Genomic DNA, 24,032 nt, shown 5'->3' with positions numbered 1-24,032 from the left:
TTATCAGAAATGATAACTCCCATGAGAAGGTGGAAGTTTATTACTAAGTGTGCAGTTCATGTAACATGATCATTTGGGGGAAATGCTCAGTTGAAATAGACTCTATCTAAGTCATGTGCAGATTATGATTTTAATTTAAAAAAGGGCTAAAGTGTTAACAGGAATAAACTAACTATTCAAAAGCAACAAGACCCCTCCCTCACTTCTTAAATGATTCAGCACTGAAGGAATGATACAACCTGGAAAAACTATTTCCCATCCACTTGCCTGGCTCTGATTAAACCTTGTAGCTGCATACGTCTTTGCCTTTGTAGTATATTGAGTCTAAAGATGAGAACTAGAAATTGCGCAAAGTGGCAGAGTCAAGATGCCACTTGCCTTTCCAGGAACACTTGTTTTTTTTTTTTTTTTTTTTGCTTAAGGCCCAACTCTATCAATAAGTGTTTGACCCCTCTATTAGTAAAACCTCTCCTTCTGGAAGGAGAAGCTCTCCTCCTTCCTAATTGGCTTTGATGCATTATCTACCTGCATCTTCCAGTAAATTTGTTCCATTAATAGAAAATGAATACTTCCTGTTTTCTCAAATCATTTTCCTGTTGGAAGGCAGTTCAGCAATTATTTCTTAGTTCATTTTTATGGGCCATAATGGGTTAGGTCAGCTTGTGTTGGCTCCAGTGCTTTTTGAATCTCTCAGTATTATTTTAAAATCTATTGACTTACACAGCTTTAAAAGCTTTATCATACCAAAGGCTTCTTAACAATGATGAGCATGTTATAACTTGCAAAAGTAAGCAAAGCACAAATATTTGACCAACCAACACTGATATTTGTGTAACTCAATACTGACCAGACAAAATATTACACAATCAGATATTTTTAACATGGAGCACATACAACACAATAGGGCAAAGTGTTTCCCTTATGTCTGTCTACTCAATCCTTCTTTGAGTCATTGGAGACTGTCTGTGTACCAAAAAATTACTATTTAGCCTAATGATTTAAGAAATCTCAGAAGTATCCTCCTATGCTTACCAAAGTAAAATGAATTAGAAATTCAAGATCTCAGACTAAGAACTTCAATATCTCCCAGGGAATAAACACACAACATAAAATTAGCCAAATAGAGTAGATTATAGATGTACAATTATCATTAAACCTACAACGTGTCTATTTCTCCTTTTTGGCAATCAATATTCAAGACTTTACTGATTGTGGAAAGGGGAACACAAGGAAAAATTATGTCAGATTTCTGTGGTGTAGAACTTCAGATTTTGGTGTCCTAAATCTCTTTGTAGGAACTTTCCAGTGTTTCTTTCTGTTCTCATCTAATTTTAAGTCCCCAAACCCACCTCTTCCCATCTACTCTCCTCAGTCTTTCTATGACCCTTGGAGCCAAGTCTGGTGTCCCTGTGTGAACTCAATTTCATCAGATGTGAGTTTCCTATTTTGAGATCTGGGGATGTGAACTGTCACCAACAGAAATGGAGCTGAGTCTTTTTGAGCTATCATTAAAGCTTTGGCATTACAAAAACAAAGCTCATATTTACCTTCCAGCTAAACTGACTATTCATTCCCCCATTTTCTGATTCCATTCCTTCACCATCTCCACTTGACAAACTACTGAACATCCTCCAAGACTCAGCTCAAATTCAGCTTTTTCTAAGATTTTCCCAACTCCTGCCCCTTGAAATTTTTCTTATTTAAATTAACATTTTTTTTCCTATGGATCTCTTAGTGAATCATAGTTTTGTGGGACAGTAAATTCATCTGCCTCCCATAGGCTGTGAACTTCTTGGCAGGAGGAACGGTGCCTTTCTCATTTGTGTATATCCCATAGTGCCTACCTAGCACAATGCCTGGCATAGAGGAGCCTTCCTTATCTTCACTCCAGTTCTGTTGCTGCATGCTGTGTTTTTTTGTCTTGGAAACTTACGGGCAACATTTCCAGCTATCAGTGTGCCTGAATCCAAGGCCATATTTTGAGGAATCTTATTATGCCTTTCACGCTTCCTGGTGGCCACCTGATGCCCATTTCAGAAGAACTGAGGAGCAGTACAACTTGCTGACTGCCACGTGCTTACCTTCTCCATGATCCTGTCAATCTGGCGGTTCTGTGTATCGATCTCATTGCCCATATCCAGGGCCATGTGACGGAGGTTCCCAATGATGCCGCTCACCTGCTCCAGGTTTTCATCCATTTCATTTTCTCGGGCATCATTTGTTACCCTGGGAGCCAAAGAGCAATTTTTAGAAGACAGAGGGTGGGGAAAAAATTGAATACCAAGGACCAAAAGTGTAGGGGAAATCTGTAGTCTTCTAGGTATCAATTTTTATCTGTCTTTAACCTCCATCTAATACAAGAACATATTTTAGCTTTTGTATATTAGAAAGTAATTTTTTTTTTTTTTTGAGACAGAGTCTCACTCTGTTGCCCGGGATAGAGTGAGTGCTGTGGCATCAGCCTAGCTCACAGCAACCTCAAACTCCTGAGCTCAAGCGATCCTTCTGCCTCAGCCTCCCGAGTAGCTGGGACTACAGGCATGCACCACGATGCCCGGCTAATTTTATTCTATATGTATTTTTAGCTGTCCATATAATTTCTTTCTATTTTTAGTAGAGATGGGGTCTCGCTCTTGCTCAGGCTGGTCTCGAACTGCTGAGCTCCAACGATCCGCCCGCCTCGGCCTCCCAGAGTGCTAGGATTACAGGCGTGAGCCACCGTGCCCGGCCAGAAAGTAATTTTTTAAATTGCATTTTGAACCCTTGAATTTCTGTTTTTAAGGAAGGTATAGCAAATAGATTATCTACTTTTCTCACTTCTGCCAGCACATCATTTTCCTCTTTGTATGTTTATCCTAATTTTTATTATTTAAGGATGAAGTCATTTTAGTTGGCAGGACTCTAGGTCAGAGAGTGAAGAGGGAACTAGATAGAAACTGTATTTTTCTTTCTGAAACACCAACCACAATCTCCAAGACTCGAGAATTAACGAAAAACTTCTTGTGCTAAGTCAGAGTCTCTCTGTTCAACTCTTTTCCCATTTGGGACCAACAGCAGTGGGAAGAGCCATGGTGAGTACAGTTTACCACTTAATGCTGCTTGCTTCCAAGAACTCCAAAGGGAGCTACTTGCTCAAGATGATTTTTATTTTCTCATGCCTTAATGCCATGGGTTTTTCAGTGGCATTGCGAGTGAGTGATTTTAGAGTAGAAAACTGGGATAAAAGATTATTGTTTCAGTTTCAGTAGGGAAGGAGTGAGGAGGAAAAAGTTGGCTCACAAAGCACCTTACCAACTTGCCATTTTTGCACAGTCCAACTTGAAAGTGAAGGATGTACTTTATTACAAACAGCAGGTACTTATTCCAGAATTTTCCCAGTACATATGATGATGGGCTTAAAAATGTTCAGAAGGGTTAAAATCCTTCCCCCATGATAATCCCCAATGTAGACTGGCCCATTACATTATTATTATTATTTTTTTTTGAGATAGAGTCTCGCTTTGTTGCCCGGGCTAGAGTGAGTGCCATGGCGTCTGCCTAGCTCACAGCAACCTCAAACTCCTGGGCTTAAATGATCCTACTGCCTCAGCCTCCTGAGTAGCTGGGACTACAGGCATGTGCCACCATGCCTGGCTAATTTTTTCTATATATATATTTTAGTTGGCCAGATAATTTCTTTCTATTTTTAGTAGAGACAGGGTCTCGTTCTTGCTCAGGCTGGTCTTGAACTCCTGAGCTCAAACAATCCACCCGCCTCGGCCTCCCAGAGTGCTAGGATTACAGGCGTGAGCCACCGCGCCCGGCCAACATTTTGTTTTTAAGCAGCCCAGGCCAGACAAAATTCAAAAATTAAAGGGGAACTTCCTAGCTTTCTCATGTAGGGAAGAAGATTATTTAAATGAGCATCAACAGCTAAGATATATTTCTAGTTCGATGGTTCTCGGCCCTGATTGCATATCAGAATCACCTGCGGAGCTTAATGGGCTACAGATGCTTATGTACCACATCAAGAGATTCTGATTGAATTGGTGTGGATTGGGCCCAAGCACTAGTATTAAAAAAAGTAAATCTCCCCAGGTGATTTTAATGTGCAGATGGGCTTGAGAACTCTTGGTGTAGTTTCCCTGGGAGCAGATAGAGAGCTGAGTTCTGAATTGGCTGATCTTGTAATTTGAGATTTTTAAAATAGATATTTAAGTTGTTTTTTGCTTCTAGATCTCAAAAGAAAGGATTAGTAAGAAGCTCATTATTCTCTATGTTCACTATAATTCTATTCATATCTAACTGTCTTTGCTCTGTGCCCTGAGAGGCTAACCTCCAAAACTGTATCACCCAGCTTCTCTTACCCTCGGGCTTCGAAGGCGCTTTGGCTAATGGTGAATGAAATTGAAGGGCAGGAAGAGTAAGGGGTTAGGGCATTTATTTCCATTATTCACTCCCTGCTAGCTTTGGCAGTGGCTGCATTTCTCTACCCACAGCCATAACTATTGCTGGGTCCCTCTCTGGTCTCTTCAGGACTATGTGATAACAGCTTCCTGCTATAGATAGTCCAAAAGTGCTTCACCATAACTTGTTTTTTTACCCTGCTCACACCTCTGTAAACAGTCTCTTTAATAAGCTCTGTTTAATTAAACTCATGGAACAAGATGCCTGTTTACCGCCACATTAAATCTGGATGCGGTCATGTAACTTGCTTTGTCTAATGAAACTGTGGCAAACATGACACAAGCAAAGGTTTGATAAGTGCTTTTGCATTGCATCTTGCCCCCTTGGAATGCTGCTACCACCATGTAAGAAGCCTGGGCTCTCCTGCTGGGGAGGCCACATGGACGAGAATGGGGTGCCCCACCGACAGCCCCAGCCAACCACCAGGTAAGTGAGTGAGGCCATCTTGGATCTTCTGGTCTCCAGATGTGTGTAGTCCCATGGGTTAGCTCAGGAAAGGCTCTTGGGAGAATTGCCCAGCCAACTTGTAGATTCAAGAGCAATAAAATGGTGATTGTTTTAAGAACCACTCAGGTGTGGGGTGTTTTGTTAGTCTACAATAGAAAACTGCTACAGTGCGTACTACATGAGGCTCACCTGCGGATGAAACCACCACTGATGGCCATCTGCTCCCGTTCATCCACTACACGAGCAGGCTGGCTGGCTACCACGCCGTCCTGATTATTGCCCCAGGCTTTTTTGTAAGCATCACTTGATTTAAGCCTATGCAAAAAAGAGGGTGAGTGACAAGGCACGGGGGTGGAGCAGTAAGCTCACAACAATCGTCATTTCCTCAAGCAAAGAATCTAACCAAGCGAATGAGATTTAAGTTGAGGCATTAGAGAATACCGATATATCATAATCCAGACCCAAACAGTTGGCCACCACCATGCCTCAGCTACTCAACATTTTCATTTCCAATCGAGTCTATTGCAATTGTCAAGACTGCAATCTTTGCCTACAAGGGTGTTCTTGTTTTAGTTTGTTCTGTGATTTCATTTGGATTTAAGACGAGGATTAAGGTAGCTGGAGGACATTCAGTTCTATTTCAGTGACGTGGTTGTATTTTGAGACACAAAACACACACACAGAAAAACATACTGGCAGACAGACACAAAACAAGACTGCCAAGTAGAGTGTGGTACATCACACCACAGTAACACACTGTCATTAAGAAAAACATACTCAACCAAGTTTTTACACATCACCATGCAAAGATCCCTGTTTAATATTTTTTTTCCAACACATGTATGAAAGTAACATTTACAACTGTATATGAAGGACATAAAGGATTGGTGGTTGGCCAAGAGTGGTGGTCTTTCAGTTGCCTCTAGAGTGATTTGAATTAGATAATATATCGGTACTTCCAAACAGTCACCATACATCCAGAGTTGATGTACAAACCTTTGTCCACAGAGACAAAAAGTAAAAGAAGCATAGTGAAATGAATGCAGGAAAATAGAAGAGAGAACAAGCCATCTAGCACCAAAAAGGGAAACCCCTCTATCTCTTCTTCATGCACCAGCTACAGGCATGAGTAGAAAGTGAAGCATTCTCATTTAAGCCAAACTACTCCAGAAGTTGACCATTCTCGAAAAAGGCACTAGCAGGACAGTAATAGCCTTCAGGAGGATTTGAAACGCAGGTTCAGTAGCTTCTTTGTTGGGCTGAGGGTAGGGTGGAGAGTGCTTACGAAATCCTACTTCAAACTATCCTGGGGTTGTGACAGGAGGAGAGTGGTTTGGAACTGGTGTAGTCTCCATGGGCTGTAATTCACTGAGCTGCCTTGGAGTAAAACTTAAAATCCAGGCATACCTATTGTGCCCAATAGAAACATGTGCAGCATATTTTGGTGGGTGTTGTAATTAAAGGCAATCAAAGATGTTTTTAGGTTCTTTGCATAGTAGAAACCACATGCTTTTTAGTCCAAAAACAAGAGACATCCTTTGGTCCCATTTTCACATTTTCTATTACAAGATACCAGAATTTAACTTTTTTTTTCTTTCAACAGAGGACCACAGCCATCTATTAAAACTGGCTCTAATAATTGCAAATTGGGGACCAAGCAACCCTGGAGACAATTTGGAAAATTGTACCAATTGAATTTCAGCAACTCCCACAATCTAGTGCACAATGCCACAGGCCTTAGAGCAGTCAGAATTTACTGCACCAAAGGGCCATGGGCCCATTCAATGAGACAAGATCCCCGAACTGATTTTAACAGAGTTTAGAGTCTGGCTTTGTTTTTTTCCAACTCCCCATCCCCTCCCTTCTGGGATTAAAAGAAGTTATATGGACTTTGTGATGTTTTCTGCTATGTAAAATGTCTGGTATTCCATCTTTGGCAAAGTCAAAGGAGTGGGAAATATGCGTTTCTGAAAGAAGGCAAACCACTGCACCCACAATGCTGCACATAGACTCACATCACTGCTGTACATCTACCATAATCCTTGGAAACATGCCGAGATAGTCCAGGGCACCACCAGCCACTGCGTTGTGACACATGGTTTTCAAAGCATTATTTACACAAAATAGGGAACACACTTCGGTCAAGCTTTGAAGCTCTGTTAAGGGTCTCATGCTCATTAAGGATTTAGTGACCACTGATATGTGGAATTCATAGGGGCCATCATTTCATCAGAATGTTAGAATCCATCCCAGGGGCCCCTGCCTCCCCCCTTTCTTGACACACAGTTGATGAAGGGGGGAAAATGTATCTGTTGGAATTCATCCCAAAACGGATGGAAATCTTGCCTGTGGTCAAGTTGCCACTGGAAAAGATATACAGTCAAATCTTGACTAACTGGAATGCTCAGCAGTAATTTTTTTTTTGGTACATTATATGACTTTCTTAATGAACAGTGGGCCATGGGGGGAAATTTTGTTTCAAGGGCGATTGGTGAATACTTTATTAGACTCTAGGGCTACTTTCCTGCCTGAGTGACTTAGGGTATAGACGTAATTGAATCTTTCCTTGGTTATGGTTTGTACTTATGTGTCTGATGGCCTTTCCTCTGAAGAGCAATTCTTATTGTTTGATCCTCATAGATGTGGAAGTTGTAGAAGAATGAAGTCTGAGTGAGCTAATGCAAACTACCTAGATTGCCCTGTTAGAAAAAATATTTTAACTCTCCAATGTGATTATTTTTCCCTTTTTTTTTTGTTTGTTTCTTCTTGCTAAAAGTGGAAGAGAGCAAAAGTACACAGTTCTCATTGGCTAGATTCCAGTTAATCAGGCTTTACTGTAGATCATTCTTTAAAAAATAAAAGATTTTAATTTATTTGCAAATTGAGCCCCTCCCCCTCCTAAACAGGAAGTAGGATATTTTAAATCAGCCTCAAAGTTTAAAGGATGTGAATGGTCATATAATCTGCTAAAAATGACATCAATTTCTATTCTAAAAGCTAGGATCAGGAGAGCTTTTAGGAAAAAGGCTTCTTTTAAAGGGGGGAAGTGGGAGGGGTGAGGGAGATCGGGTGACGAGTTTAATTTTCCAAATGCATGTTGGACAGTCCACTCATGCATTTTTTTTTCACTGCTAGTCAAATAAGACTATCTTCCAGAACCCTCAGTTTTAGGTTCCTTCTGTTGCAAACCTTTATAACCACATGTCACATTTCTGCTACATTCCAAAAGAAGCGTTGCAGAACCTTTAGAACAGTTGAATGTTTTGTGATGTCGTGCATGCAAAATCTACACATTTCAACATTTCAGCCAGTGTACGGGTAGCTCTTCCAAGGAGAAGAATTGGAGGGGGATGGGTACAATTTGGGTAAAGTTTGAGCACTTCTCGCCGGAAGAGCTCATCACCTCTGTGTTGGGTGCAGCAGCAGCACCTTGTGACCCAATTTGCAACTAGCGAGCAGTAGAGAGGGAGAATCTCTGTCATACTCTCTAACTTACAGAATGCTTGCTTGGGCCAATTTACCTGTCTCCTTCACTTCTGAAAAATCAAACCCTGCTATATGTGTTTCTCCTCTTCCAAACTTACCCGCAGCCTTTTTCTAAATCTGCAATTTTAGTTGGGGAAAATAAAGTTCCCTGGGATGCCTCTTTCTTGAGACTAGTCTCTGTCTCAAGGTACACTTTCTGGAAAATGTTGAAACGTTCATCAATAAAAATTGCTGACAGTGAAGCTTTCACTGTAGTATGCCTGATTTTTAATGCATCAACAGTAACTTCCACTAATATCATCTATGCTATGAGATGAATGCATCGGAGACGGTATTGATCTGTTCTGCATGCCACATGCTCATCCTGTCTCTGAGCCTGGCAGGAATGAGCTTGTCAAGGCTTGGAGATGGGCCTTGGGAAACCAAAGCTTCAGGCAGGCAGGCAGCACCTACTTGTTACAGGGACACACACAAAGCCCGCAGAATTTTCCTAGGTCCGTCAAATTCTTTTCTGCTTCTTTCATGTCCTTATTGATTTGGTCCATCCCTTCCTCAATGCGTTCCAGTTGTTCTGATTAAACACAAGTATTTTATCCCCACAGAATGAAGCAGATGGAAAAGGACAAAGAAAAAAAAAGACAAAACTTCAGACATTCACTTTGACATTAAAAAAGAAAAAAAAAAAAAAAAGAAGAAAGAAAACTGGACGCCACAGATTAGAGCTGGTACCCAGTACCTACTTGTTACAAGGACATATGAAAAGGCCACAGCATTTCCCTAAATCTTTTAAATTTTTCTCGGCCTCCTTCATGTCTTGGTTGATATGGTTCATGCCTTCTTCGACACGATCGAGTTGTTCTGGTTAGGACAAAGGGATGACAGTGTGGAATGAATTTTTTGGGGGTTTCCAACAGAACGTGAGAAATGACTGTGAAACAGAATTTGAGAGAGAAAGAGAAATACTACAATGCATTGTCCAGGAGGATGCATTGTCGTAGACTGCTGCCGCTGCCCTAGCAGGTATGGGTGGAAGGAAATGAACAAAAATGATGCTCAAAAATAGTTTGTAATTCAAACGTGATGGGATGGGGTCGGGAGGCCTGTTTGATTCTCAGTGTCCAGGAAAACAGCACAGCATATACACTTACTCAGATACCAGTGAAACCCAAGTGAAAGAAAAACAGGGTGTTAGTTTATGTTTTAGGCATACCAATTTAATGCCAATGGAGAAAGTATCTGTTTTAATTTTAAAATATCTACATCTTTTGGTTTTTTTAAGCATCCTCGACTAGATAAAGGTAGACAATAGAATCCATTTCTTCTCTGGGGACAACAACAGCAGTGATCATTAGCAATGGGTACAGGTCTTTTTTCTTCCCCTAGCAGTGGCTGTCTAACCAGAAGTAGCTCATGGTCTGTTTTTGGTTTTGCCTATTTAATTCATAGACACTGTAAAAAAAAAAAAAAAGTAACATCAGCACAGTAACATGATACGTACTAGAACATTTCAATTCCTCTCTCATCCTATGACTTACTTGCTATGAAAGCTTTGGAAGACATTTCAATTCTCTGTCTCCTGATGTAGTCTCCATGATGGAGAGCGTGCTAAATACTAGGCCCAGGCAGAGAGATCAGAGAGAATAAATGTCTCTTTGGAGGAGGGTTGATGGGTTGGAACACAGACCAGTACTGAGTCATTGCTGGTAGCAAAGTTGATGTTATTGTATCCAAGACATAGATCGATAGTCATAAAAACGAATCAGATTTCTAGGTTGCTAGGGTTACATACACCAACTTGATTAATTTTTTAAAAGTTGTATCACCAAACTGAGGTAGCTATAAGTTCAATGAAGGGATTTTTAAAACAGCTTTTAAGACCATTAAAGGAGAGCAGTAATGGATGTCTTGGCTGTCTAATTACAAAACCTAATTACATTTCCATTCCTTTTTTTCATGCCTATGCCTCCGGGAATGAAGGCATGCTTAGAATAAAACTGATAAGTACATTTCCAGCTGAAGGATGTAAATAATCACATAAAAACAATTTCACATTAAGTTGTACCATGAAATTGTTATTGAAAAAAACTAAGATACGTTTGCTAGTGACTCAACCTGGGGAGATGAAATTTGGAAAATAAAATCCTATTGTGTTCTCTGTTGTGGGGTTAAAGAACAGAATTCAGCTTATTAGGAATTTCCTATTTCTGCTATGCTTTTCAAATGACTGGTGAAAACAAAATTTCAGTGTTTATCCATCCATCGTTGGATACCTGGAGGAAATAACTGTGTAGTGCTAGAGGACTTGTGCTGAATAAATACAGGTACAGTGATGTTTTCAAAAAAATCCTTAAAAGGGTTAATGACTTTCTTTTGCTATTATGTTTGGATGACTAGTTATTTGTGATAGAACCACCAATGGCAGGATGCGCAAGGATCTAAGTTCACACATATTTTCTACTAATCTCACCTAAGTAAGGCAACATGGGGACCTTAGAATCCTCAACCTGGTAGAAAACAGTAGAAGAATAGCAAGAATCAATGTTATTGACCTAGTGTGCAATATCCAGTTACAAGATGCTGCCTATATGATTTTCAGTTTCTTTACCATTAATAAACATATAAAGATTCATTTAAATAACTTTAAATAGCCAAATGTGACTAGTAGCCACCATATTGGATAGTGCAGCCTTAGTCATTCATAAAAGGTATTGGTGAGTGAACTTTAGCAAGAGGGATATTTTCTCAAATGCTGCCTCATAGTGCCATGAACCTTTTAAGATAGTCATAGTAAGATGATAGAATAGCCATCTGGCCCTCTGGATGGGGCTTTTCTTTGGCTTTCTTCTGCCAGGCAGTGGTCAGAGATAGTTTGTAGTTGATCCCAGGGGATTTCCCCAAAAGCGACCTCTTCAGCATCAAAACAAACATATAAACCAGCAAAGACCAACAAAAGAAACAAGAGATATGAAGGTGAAAGCCCACATTAGTGCCAAGGTCATTTCAGGGGATTTCTCTTGGAGACAAGTTTTCTAGAGAAATCAAAGTCCCAGGGCTCAGGATATTTCCAGGGCTGTCTCTCATGCTCAGTGCTCCTTGGTGTCTCCTGATACCTGGGTATAAAACAAGAATCCCATAAGGAATTTCCCAGTGCAACCATTAAGCTGGACAACCTGGAATGGTCTGGCCTGACCCCAACAGTTGTAACGGTTCTTTAGAAGGAAGGCTGTTTCTTGAGGCTCCTGTGCAGCTGTGGGGTAGAAATAGTCAACACTTTTGGTGTTCAGGCACAGACAAAATTAGTAGAGCATAGCTGAAGAGAAAGTTTAAAGTAGTTACAGAGCTGAATAGCTAAACATGGCACATACAGAATTAAAATGCATTTAAGATGGCAGTGAAGATAGTTGTTGACTTATGCTCATCTGTCATTTTAAAAGGTCCTAAGCTCCTATTATAGTATAAATGGAATGTGTCCCACTTCAAACCAGGCAGAAACCGCCCACTTTTGGGGGGCTTTAAAGTTGCATGTTTCTTATCAGTATAAATCTATTCACCTCACGTCTGGTAAAACCCTGGCTATCCTTGCTCAACTGAGAAATTCCACATTTACTGTGGTATGGCCACAGTTGAAATGTTTTAACCAAGAACATTAACGATCTCATGGGAAAATCTGTCAAACAGACATTCTGTTTTGTTTCACAGAGAATAATATATAGATGATCCTGGGAATCATTTGTGCTAAAGGATGACATATTTTTGCATTTGTATGAGGATTTCAGCAAATCATATCTTTAGATTTTCTTCATCCAAGTATAATGAAATTTGCAACAGAAATAAGCAAGTTATTTACTTTCTCTCTGTTTGTTTTCAGGTTTGTCTATAGTATTTTCCATGTTTTTATGTCAATGCTTTCTAATTGGGGGGAAAAGGCTCTATTCTGAATCTTTCCCAAATTTTTTTCCTGTTGCAATGCCCCTTCTGCCTTCACGTTACAAATTATTAACTGAAAAAGTTAATAAGGCAGAACTGCTATTTATTTGAGTGTATGTGTTTCAATTTTGCTCTGGAAATGAGGTGCCACTCTTCTCTACAGGCACCTACTGTTTAATTTTTTTTTTAAGCTACAACTAAGCTATGTCATTGTTATGCAGATGGAGCCAGCAAATCTTGTAATTATAGCAAACTCATTTGGGGACTTATGAAGACTGCCACTGCTACGGTAATACCTTTAACACAGACCTCCACTGGACTTTGTCATTTGTGTATAAATTTTGATAATTTGTACTTTGAAAATTGGAGGGAAAGCACTGGGGTTGATGTTCGATTGTTTTTTCAAAACTTTTTTCTTGATTTTTTTTGACTGATTGTATATTTATTGAAAAAGTTCAGTATGAATAAATAATGTAAAACCAAAAGTCTTTAAATGACAGCCACGTGGGTGTGCCCCCTCTGAGCAGGAAAAGTGCCTTATGTCTGTTATCTGTAAGGCAAATTTCTCCCAGTTTGAGCTTTGTGCTTAGAGTTTATTTATGGTGGCCTATGCTGTGAATACATTTTACATTTTTATCTTTTCCATTAAAAAAAAACTCAGGCGATCCAAAAGATTGTCTAATGCTTTCACAAAATATGAATAAAGAGAAAAACTTCTAAAAAATCTGCTGATTATGATAAAATTCAAAATGTAATCAAGTAGCTAATTCGTGGCTAATATTATGTATAATATCACCATATAGCTAGATATATTGAGAGAAAGAAGACTTAGGGTATTACCCTCCTGTGTTGTACTTTAGAGTAGAGAGATGCTATACTAAAATGCTGGCTGTCTGATTTTCATTGCTTCTAGCATTTCTATAATCATTTTAAAAACAGGCCAAATATTTCAACTGGTTCAATTTTCTAATTTCCAGATAATTCTCCTCTGCTTATGTCCTGTTAAAAATAGCTTCCAGTTATTTAAGGAATTCCCATAGTGACTTTGGAAATCAAAACTGCCAGATACTGAATTAGAATGGTCAAGAAAGTGGACAACATGACATACTATACCATCATTCTATCTAACTCCTAGTAGAAGGAAACCAAATTTATTGGGAAAGTTTGGGGGTACGAAGAATAAGAGAATCCTCACACTGTCCAAAATACTATCATTAAAAAATACAAACAAATGGCTTTTGCCTTCAAAATTCTGTTACCCCAATATATATAAGAGAGAGTAGTACCATTCATTCAGTCATGAAGAAGGCCTTGACATTTTCATACATTTACTAATCTTTTCAACAGAAAAAGAAAAAAGCAAGATGAAAATTCTAGAACCCTCACATTCACATACGTGCGTAACACAAGTCAAAATGACCACCTGCATATGCACAAATAATTTAAAAATGCACATTATTCAGATGAGGAATTGTTCTTACTGAAGAAATCTGAACTTACCTCCTTGTTCATCCAACATAACCAAAGTCCTGATACCAGCATCTTTACTCTACATTCCAATAATGGTAGCAAAGTTGAAAAGGAGTTAGAGAGAGAAAAGAGAGAAAGAGACATCAGTAAGGGGACAATTAGCCCTAGAAGTGGAAAATGAAGAAGGACCAAAGGAAAACAGGGAGGAAGTGTGGTGAGAGCCTTGAGGGGTGGGGAGGGACGTGCAGGAAGGGGGAGCCTGCAGACTTGCTCTGTCAGTGATGCTCTGGGGCAGAAGAAGGGGATGTAGCATAATCTCTAGGGAGGAGGGCTGCGGACGGGGCTTGGCATGGAATTGAAATATACATACTTAATATTATCCTGTAATTTTATATTTAGAAAATAAAAATGCCTATGGTTTCCATAACACCAACCACAGAAAACAAATCTTTCAAAATCTTCTAGACTGAATTTTCTTCTCTGGCATAATCTATCAGAAAGTCTCCATCAGTGAACTGGGGAGGGATGCTCCACTGGGAAGACGTGCAAGAATCTTGTGGGGTGGGGAGAGACTTTTAGGTTTATCGGAAGAGAGCATGGCTTCACGAAGGTGGGGAAACACAGCTCAAAAGGAATCTCGCCCTCCTATTTTCTCTCTGTGGAGAGAAGTTCTGTGATATTTAGAAAAGGGATTGAGGTGAGAAATAAGGGCTCTTTATTCTGAAATCTAAAATTCTGCACAATGCTATAGTGTGAGAAAGTAATTCCTCTCCAAGCTTTACCGCAGTTCTTTTGTGCAGGCGAAGTCTTTAAAAGGCAGTGTTCATCTTACTCCTTATTGTTCAAATACACTAACTGAACACTGTCTGAACCGAGGGCAGGAGGAGAGTGGGAGTTGGTGGGCAGGAGAAAAGGGACAAAGATACTCGCATCACTGCTACTTAGGAATCATCATTTCTAGGAATGCTAACCGGTTTAGACGGCCCATTTTACAGAGTAACTGTTAATGAGTATAAAATGGCATTGCTCGCAGTTTGGATTAATTGATTTTTCAAAGAAAGAAAGCTCGTGGTAGCTCCCAGAATAAATTCTAAAAGAAGACCTCTCTCATAACCTCATTTATTTTCCACTGACTTACTCTGAACTAAGAAAGAAAGAGAGAGATATTAGTGGAGGCCAACAGAGGTTTGTAAAAATATAGATAGTATTTTAGCAATTAAATTCCAATAGTGCTTCTAAAAAAATAAAGCACTGAAAATGATTTCTGTGAACTCTGATAAGCTCCTCATTTTTGGAGACTGTATGCAGTTGACTTTCTAGGACACAAAAGCCCACCTCACCTCTGAGCACACTTTGATAGACTTTAATGGTAAAGCCAGGGTGTGGTTTGGAGAGTGACAGCACAGGGTGACTCCAAGCGTCGAGGACAGCACAGATTCTGGAGCCAGACCCTGGGCTGGAATCCTGGTGGTTTCATTGCCTAGCTGTGGGACCTCAGGCAAGTGTCCTAACTGCTCTGTGCCCCTTTGTAATCCAGCAATAATAGTTAGTACCTCCTTGAGTTTTTATGTGAATTAAATGAATTAATATGTGGAATGTGCTAGAATGGAGCACGGCCTACAATTAGCATTACATCAGTGTTTCCAAAATAAATAGATTCCAAAAGTGCATCTACAGTGGGATATCTAGGCAAACTAAAAATATCAGCATTACCAAATATCATTAGAAGCTTCTAGACCACTAATTCTTTAATGGACATATGAATCCCCTGCAGATGGGTCACCTTATAAGATTCTGAGTCAGTGGAACTGGGATAGAGCCTGAGATTTTTTTTTATCTCTAACAAGCTCCCCCGATACATGCAGCTGGTTCAGGGATGCACACTGAGTAGCAAGATTCTAGACCACAAAAGACATCTCAAAATTTTTTCCTTACATGTGTTCTAAATGGACTTTTGTCTATATTAGCCTGTATTTTAATGATTTATTGGCCCTTTGCTGCATATTTTATCCATTTCTTGTGAGAGGAAATTATAAAGAGCAGATGGCTGTCCAGGCATATATGACGTGACAATGCAAGTTCCGGTGAGGACAGAGGCATCTTGGAGAGCACCTTCTCCTTGAGGACCCAACCAAAGCCACACGTGAGATCCCTGCTCCATTCTACCGGGGACAGTGGATGGGAAAAAAGCTAGTGATTTTAGTTTGGTCAGTCCAGCTGTCATCTGTCTACACTTTCTTTTTTTTTTTATTTTTGAGACAGAATCTCACTTTGTTGCCCTGGCTAGAGTGAGTGCTGTGGCGTCAGCCTAGCTCACAGCAACCTCAAACTCCTGGGCTTAAGCGATCCTTCTGCCTCAGCCTCCCGAGTAGCTGGGTCTACAGGCATGCGCCACCATGCCCAGCTAATTTTTTCTATATATATATTTTTAGTTGTCCAGATAATTTATTTCTATTTTTAGTAGAGACGTGGGGGCGAGGGGTCTTGCTCAGGCTGGTCTCAAACTCCTGACCTCGAGCGATCCACCCGCCTCGGCCTCCCAGAGTGTTAGGATTACAGGCGTGAGCCACCGCGCCTGGCCTACACTTTCTTGATATTCTGTTATATCCATTTATTTTTATAAGAAGCCCTGCAAGTATAATTTCATATTTGTCCAATTTGGCGCTGCATGTTTCCTCATTAGAATGATTCACAGAACTAATTTGAATGAGCAAGAGTTTTTCAGGTTGCCCCAATCTGGGAGAACAGTAGCAGAGAGCACTGACATCCCCATGAACTGTCAAGAAATTACTTTGTCTATTTAAAAACCTGATTTCTGCTTAAGGGTGTTTATATATACAATTTTCTAAGGTTAATTCAGGAAAGCTGGGCTGTATTGTTAGCTCAACTACCAACTTAGTCATGAGACTAGGGAAGAATCATCTGACCTTTCAGGATCTTTCCCCACATTTATTTTATTTTTTAATTTTTGAGTCCGAATCTCGCTCTGTTGCCCAGGCTAGAGTGCCATGGAGTCAGCCTAGCTCATAGCAATCTCAAACTCCTGGGCTCAAGCGATCCTCCTGCCTCAGCCTCCCGAGTAGCTGGGACTACAGGCATGTGCCACCATGCCCGGCTAATTTTTCTATATATATTTTTAGCTGTCCATATAATTTCTTTCTATTTTTAGTAGAGGCGGGGTCTCGCTCTTGCTCAGGCTGGTCTCGAACTCCTGACCTCAAACAATCCGCCTGCCTCGGCCTCCCAGAGTGCTAGGATTACAGGTGTGAGCCACCTCGCCCGGCCTTTCCCCACATTTAAATAGGAGTAGAGATGCCAAATAAGATCGTGTGGCTGAGAGGTCGGTTCACTCACTCACTGGCTCACTCGATCCATTCATTCATTCATTCAATAAATGTTTATCAAGCCTTTGCTCTGCCCCAGGTCCTAAGGGTAAGGGGTAGACAAATACTTGGCTTCTCAACTGTGTTGCTCAGAGAGACAATTTAATCAGGTGGGCAGAACTGCGATCTGGGGGTCAATGATGCTGAATTCTAGACCTATCTTTATAGTCATGGTTCTCTAAAGTAACCTGTTTTGTGTCTCAGCTCCCCCAGCTGTCAAACGGGGACAGTCACCTCTCCTTCCCACAGAAAAGCTACAGAATATAAAGCCCTCTGAAAGTTCTCCTCCAGGGGAGGTTATGCTAGGTTCAGAAGGAAATACACAAAGATGCAGGATTTAATTTCAGTAGAATCTCCATCAGTTTAGAATGAGCTGCTTTGTTTTCATAGACCATTTTGCTTTTTGTGGAATTCTCAAAGAAAAATAATTATGGTAGGAGTTGCTGGTGGAAGGGAAGTTAAGTGCTGCGTGTAAGAACTTATGCTCTAGAATTTAGGTAGACCCGGGCTTTCATTTCGTCTCTGCCATTTCCAGCTGAGTGTCTCAAGCAAGCTACTTAACCACTATATACCTCAAACTCCTCCACAGTAAAATAGAGATCAAAGTAGTTGTAAAAGGCAGCTGCAAAGATTAAATTAGATAATAGAGGTTTGATGATAATGATGGTGACCTCTCCAAGCACAAAACCTGGCACATAGTAGGTGCTCAATAAATGTTAGAACTTACATTTAGCTCTGATGCTTTGCTGATAGTTTCTATCAAAATAACTGGACTGTTCTTTAGGGGAATTGGAAGCTCAAGGACAAGGGCAGGGATGGGGACAAGATTTCAGGGGAGGCAGAATATTACGTTTTCTTATTCCTTAAATAGTATTATGTTTTAGTAGCTAGGAAGTGAGAGGAGGTGGTTCTATTTTTATCTTAGCACAGTTCTTGGTTTCTGTTTGAGATTGCTGGGAAAACAGCACACCTAAAAACAGGGGAGTTGGAGCTATGAGGAATTTCTTTTTCTTTATCATTTGTTTCTTTTTCTTTTTGTTTATTTCTCTATTTTAATTTTTAAAATTTTTACTTTTTTGCATATGAACTAAGATGATGTTTACAGAACATTTCTAATCTTTCTTTTGTCATTCTGAGATGCTTTCCCTGCAGTCTGATACACTTGAGCTAAAACAGAACACTCCAGGTTCTCGCTTATCTGCTGAGTTCCAAAGGACCCGACATCTGCGTATCTGAAAAGAACTGTCCAACCTGTATTCTTTCATTTTTAACAGAAAGTCTGGCATACCACAAACAGCATTAGAATACTTGTTCTGTTCCCATGGCCAAAGTGTCTTCAAAGATAAGGTGGAATAAAAAAGAAAAGATGCTGAAACATTCATGAAATGTTAGGAGTTCAACAACCACTCCATGAAAGCTGTGTTGTGTGTTTGAACTGGCCTGCCCTGACACAATGTGGCTTTTCCTGGGCTTAATTTTCATAGCTCAAGGCATTAATGTATAGACTTCATTTCCTGGGATCCAATACTCCCTCCTTGAAGACACCTTCATGATTCTCTCACCAGACAGAGGTGTTCCCTTTTCTATGCTCCTAAGGCAAATATGACCTTGAACTTGGAGAGCTATTTACATATATGTTTCCCTGCAAGATATCAATTGACATCTCCCTTCCTATCCTGAGAGTTAAGCATTCCATAAATATTTGTTCAAATGCATCCACCTGAAACGGAGTTCCCAACTCCAGGTGGGGAACCAAGTGCTATGTGATTTCTAACTTTGTTACCTACCTATGGTATTTAGCTTTTCGGAACTTTCCCCACTGTCCTCTGTGTAACTTTATATTATCCTTGAAATGCTGGTGATGGCTTCTATTAAAAAGTTAGTTCCTACCCCAGCCATACTGTTTGTTACACCCTGGAGTCTATCAGGGATGGTGCAGAGTTGTATATTCTATTGAAAGTGGGATTGTTTGCCATAGGGAGATTTCACAAGTTGAATAACCTTTCCTGTTTTTGTAACTGAATTTTTATATGGATTCAGCTCAGTTCAAATTATATGGCACTGATGAACCTTGGGATCATGGGCAAGATCCTGGTATTTCAGTGCTCAGATTTTCCAAATGATTTCTGCCCTTGATGAATATTTAATGCTGACTGTCTTTAAAGAGAATTTCCTTTTTGATTAAAATACAGAATATCATCTGAATAGCCAATGTCCTAGGCGTCAGGGTGTTGGGCCATATATACAAAATAACCCAGGAGGAAGTAAGAGCAAATCAATCTCTTCTGATAACACATTGCTCACAGTTTCCTAAGGATGGAAAGTCTAACAGCCTCCTCTCATCTATTAGAGGTAGGAGATAGCTTCCATCTCTTTCGCTTCTTGTTCTAAGATGCAGCTTCATGCTTGATTGAGAAACACTTTAGGAGAAACAAAAACATATGATTTGAGAATCCTACTTCAATCAATAGAGCTTTTGAGATTTTTTTTTCCCCTAGAATATATTAGAGCAGACACTCATTTTTCAAGGCTGGTAGACACTGCTTGCAATTTAAGACACATGAAAAAGAAGCGTCCATGTCCCAAAGACTCTGACGGGCGAGGGGCCAGCTCAAGGTGGTGTGTTCTTATTCATTTGTTTCACTACTTCCCACAGTCTAGTCAGCATTTCGACACTGCACAGGTGGGCGAACTGGTGACAGTTCTGGTATTTTAGAAATTTGCATTGCATGTGCCCACACGTAAACAAAAATGAAACGTTAGCTTGGAGGCTATGGTTGAAGGTCATAAAGATGTATTATGATAAGAACATAATAATATACAATAAAATAATTATGTCGATTGACTTCTGGGCTTCCTTCAGGTTCACATCAGAGTTCCTGCAGGAATGTTGCTAACATTCGGTCCTTTCGTTTTTTTCTGATGACAAATTGGGAGAGAGGAAGTCTAGGCTGAGAGCCTTCGCCAGCACTCCTAGATTTAGAATATCTGCCTCCTTCTTGGTCCTCCTATTTTTACATGAGCAGTGTTCCCAGGACAGAGCAAAGAAAACATCTCTATTTAGAGAGGGAAGGCTGCTTTTTACTGGGCTGAGGGCCTCCTCGCGGGGTCTGCCTTCCCGTGTGACCCAATTTGTGCTACACTGCAGGCTTGAACTGTCATTTGTTTTTGTGATAAGAGATTTTGCTATGTGCACCCTACCCCACCTCCTCCAATTTCCCCAGCTTCCTGGGGTGCTGGTGCTTGCTACCTTCTTCCCACTGCCCCAGTGGCAATTCACATGCAGCCGTATTTCATTCCCAGGTGACAAACTGAAGCTACAGAAATAAGGGAAGATGTTGGCTCCCGTAGTGTGAGAGGCAGCTGCTTTTCCTTTTAGCCCTTGCAAAATTTATCTTTTTTTCCCCTTTCATGTCACTGCATAAGCAATTTACAGTAGCATGAGGTGAGTCGGTTCATTTAATCATTCTGCTGAAGAAACCTCAAGATCTCAGAAAATGATAATGACACATGAATTTATACATTGATAAGCAGTTTCAAAGCATCACTAAAACAGCATCTCACTGAATAAAAACTATCAGGCTTGTTTTATTAGGTTAAGATAAATATAGTCCAACCCATTCTTTTTCCACTTCATCTCTCCCAATGGACAAGTTCAATTAATCCATTTATTCTTCCTGGTTGACTGCTGCTCTACCAAATTGGAATGAGTGAGGTTTATTGCAAATGCTCTTTTGATTCCGTCATTGCTATCTGCCCTATTTTACCCATTTAAAAATAGTTTGGGATTTATTAACCATGCCTCGCAAATGGATGTTCAATCCAGAATCAGGAATGTAAAAGAGCTTCTGTATTAATGTTATTGGATTTGATATTTCCCTTTGTTAAAGATTTTTCCTATTTGCCCATAAATTTTAGTGCCTGATTCTAAATATAGCAATTTCTAAAAATGATACACTTATATGGATACATAGTTTTAAAAGTCCTCTATATGACTAAAGTTAGATCAGAATGTCAGGGTTAGATGTGATTTAGAAGAAGCATCAAAGTAATTACAAATGAAGCTTTTATGTAGATAATTCCTTTGCATATTAAAAATTGTTCTGATTTTCTTCAAGTGATCCGATCTTTTGTAATTTCTTGGGAGCATTGATTGGGAAATATGATCCTTCTCTGCTTCCCAGACTATAAAGGTGGACTGGGTTGGGAGGGAGGGTGAATATGCTTTCAGGGATACCTGGCAACTTAGATACATCATCTCCCTCATCATGTGGCTTCCTGATAGGCCACATTACAACTGAACTCAATGGGATCATGGCTGAGGGAAAGGAAGCAGGGTCTAGGAAAACAGGATGTCAGCATAAGGGATTAGTTTGTTCATCTTAAAATATGGTCACTCCTTACCTCTTCAACCAGTTGCAGCATACGACGGGTGCTTTCCAGCGACTAAGATAAAAAAAAAACATAAACATTATGAGTGCAAGATCCAGAGGTCTTGGAAAGTCAGAAATACTTTCTTCACTTGAGAAACACAAAGAATCCTCATCACATATTCTTTTAAGTTTGCAAGTAAAACACAAAAATGTCATTTCATTTTCAATGTCTTCCCTATCAGACTTTCTACAAGATCAGATTCCCTAAAGCAATTACATTCAAGCTTATCTTCATAAAATCAAAACCATATGAAGCTGATCTTGATATCAAAGACAAAGTAATCTAGAAAAGATAATTTTGCCTGCTCAGAATGCATGAAAAATGATCTCAAATACTCAGAGGACTCATTGGGTCTCCCTGGGCCAGGAATATTGAATTTTAAACACTGACATAATTTTTCATGAATTGAGATGAATATAACATCAAGTTTCTTATAAAGCTCGTAGAAACACAATTGGAAGTTCTTATCAATACAAATTAAGCTGTTGCCTTAGGGTGAAAAAAAATCAAGCATGTTTGAAATAACTAGCCTATAAGAGACAGATATAATAATTATCTCCATCCTTAGATTAAAAAGAAATGAGAAGGAAAGTCTGAGCTCGGCGATGGTCCCTCGGGCACAGTGTTGTCACTTTTTTCTCAGTTCCTTTGAAACTACTAGAATCCAACAACCAGTGTGGTTTCTCCAAGCTGTGCTTTTAAGTGACAAACTTATTTTGAACAAGATTCTGCAGGAACCTGAAGGATGTTAACATTCCCGAAAGAGCTGTCAGCAGGCTGCTATATGCAATGGTGTGCTGGCAGATTTTTAAGCTTTAAAAAAAAAAAGAATACATAAATGTATTCAAGTTTATTTGATTAATATAAAGGATGAATAAAATGTACAAATAATAATAAAATATATAATGTATATATATTGTAAATTACCTATAGCCAATTGATTCTCACAGAAAGCTTTTGTTGGTTTTTGCTGAACTCTTTTTTCTGTAGCTAACCACGGGATGAACAAATGTAGTTCTGACATGAATGTTGGTTGGATATTTTCATTTATGTTAATGAGTAAGAGGAAAATGAAACAATGAAGTCCTGTTGTCAATGACAAAAATGATTTCTTTGCTTTAGAGAATCACAGTTGTCAAATACTGGAAGCTTTTTCCATTTTTTTTGTGTGTTATTCATAGTGTAATGACTGAAGACATGCACATTTTAAAGTTTAATCTGTATTATTCATATTTTCTCCACTTTCTTAAGTCTATACAGTCAACAAAACAATAAATCAAGCCCTGATTTATACTGTTTGCAGGTTCCCATGGTATAAATACTCTTACCCTGTCTGATTTTTAACTATAACAAAATGTGACTGAATGTGAAGTTGGGAAAACATGCAGAAGTACACCATTATGTGGTATTCCTACCCTACAGATATAATGGCTATATCTCAAGAGCATAGATAGTAATAAAATGATCGTAAAATAATTAGGAAGTGATGAGTTTTGAGTATTTATTAGTTTTGATTTTAATACAATCTAATTGCCAGCTTATATAATCCAATTTTAATAATGGCTGTGTCTAGCAACCAGCTCGCAAAGTTCCCCAAAATGTTAACAATCAGCTCTTGGAACCGAGGCGGCTCCAGCACACCACTGAATGTAAGACACCCACAGACATTGCTTTTCTTAGAGGACCTTGACTTCTCAAGATTTCTAGAAATCGGGAGGTAGAGCCAAGACATTAAGCTGCATATAGGTTTTATTATCAACCCATTCTGGTCTGCCGAGGCCTTAGGTATATAGGAAATCAAAATCATACCCCTCCCTTTCTTTTTTAATTGAGACATTAGAAGAAGCCCTTTTCCCACCTGAACCTGAATGAGACAAACCACTCAGGACCCTGTCTTCTGCCTCCCTTCCCAGGTCTCCATCCCTCACCTCATCGGCCAACTGGTCAGCCCTTCGCTGCATCTCCTCCAGTTCATTGCGCATGTCTGCGTCTTCGGCCATGGTAGCGGTGGGGGGTGGCTGGGCGCCTGGGCGGGGGGGTCAGTGATGTATTTGGCCCCGGAACCTGGAAAGAAGCAGATTTGAAAGTATGAGAGCTTATACATGTGCGTGTAGGTGTGTGCAAAGAGTGGAAGATCTGAATGACCCACACTCCGTCATGACCCATGGCTCTGTCATCTTCTGAACTTGATGCCACACCCAGACAGGAGTCAATGGAATCATGCTATTTCTCCAGAAGGTTCCATGAATATACACTTGCCAACTTTACCATGGAGATAGATACCTGTCTACCTATGAAATATTTTTAAAGATACAAACCACTCAAGGGTTGGGAATGATGGGATGGAGGAATGTGGTTTTGGGTTTGTACACTTTTAATGTCAAATTTATTTATTTTATTTTTTCTTTGTTTAAAACAGCTTTACTGTGGTATAACTGA

The 24,032-nt window shown here is 39.7% G+C and overlaps 1 protein-coding gene across 2 annotated transcripts in view; it reads right to left on the bottom strand.

Annotated features, from left to right (window-relative positions):
* Window positions 1-23,657, bottom strand: part of SNAP25 (synaptosome associated protein 25) — a 28,924-nt gene extending 5,267 nt beyond the window's left edge. The window contains exons 1-6 of one of the 2 annotated variants that reach the window (XM_045528907.1): window positions 23,522-23,657; window positions 21,564-21,605; window positions 13,807-13,855; window positions 8,833-8,950; window positions 5,083-5,208; window positions 2,082-2,226 (exon numbers count right to left, since the gene is read on the bottom strand). In XM_045528907.1, coding sequence (XP_045384863.1) covers window positions 2,082-2,226; window positions 5,083-5,208; window positions 8,833-8,950; window positions 13,807-13,855; window positions 21,564-21,605; window positions 23,522-23,593 — 552 coding nt within the window. In that variant the 5' untranslated portion in view covers window positions 23,594-23,657. Of the gene's footprint in view, window positions 1-2,081; window positions 2,227-5,082; window positions 5,209-8,832; window positions 8,951-9,119; window positions 9,238-13,806; window positions 13,856-21,563; window positions 21,606-23,521 lie in introns of both variants that reach the window. The other variant, XM_045528908.1, reaches the window with a different exon arrangement.
* Window positions 23,658-24,032: the final 375 nt, after the last annotated feature.

Source organism: Lemur catta, chromosome 17 (genome assembly GCF_020740605.2).
Source record: "Lemur catta isolate mLemCat1 chromosome 17, mLemCat1.pri, whole genome shotgun sequence".
NCBI classification, from domain to species: domain Eukaryota; kingdom Metazoa; phylum Chordata; class Mammalia; order Primates; family Lemuridae; genus Lemur; species Lemur catta.
The sequence above is the reverse complement of the archived record's forward strand: the minus strand, read 5'-3'. Positions and strand labels throughout refer to the sequence as shown.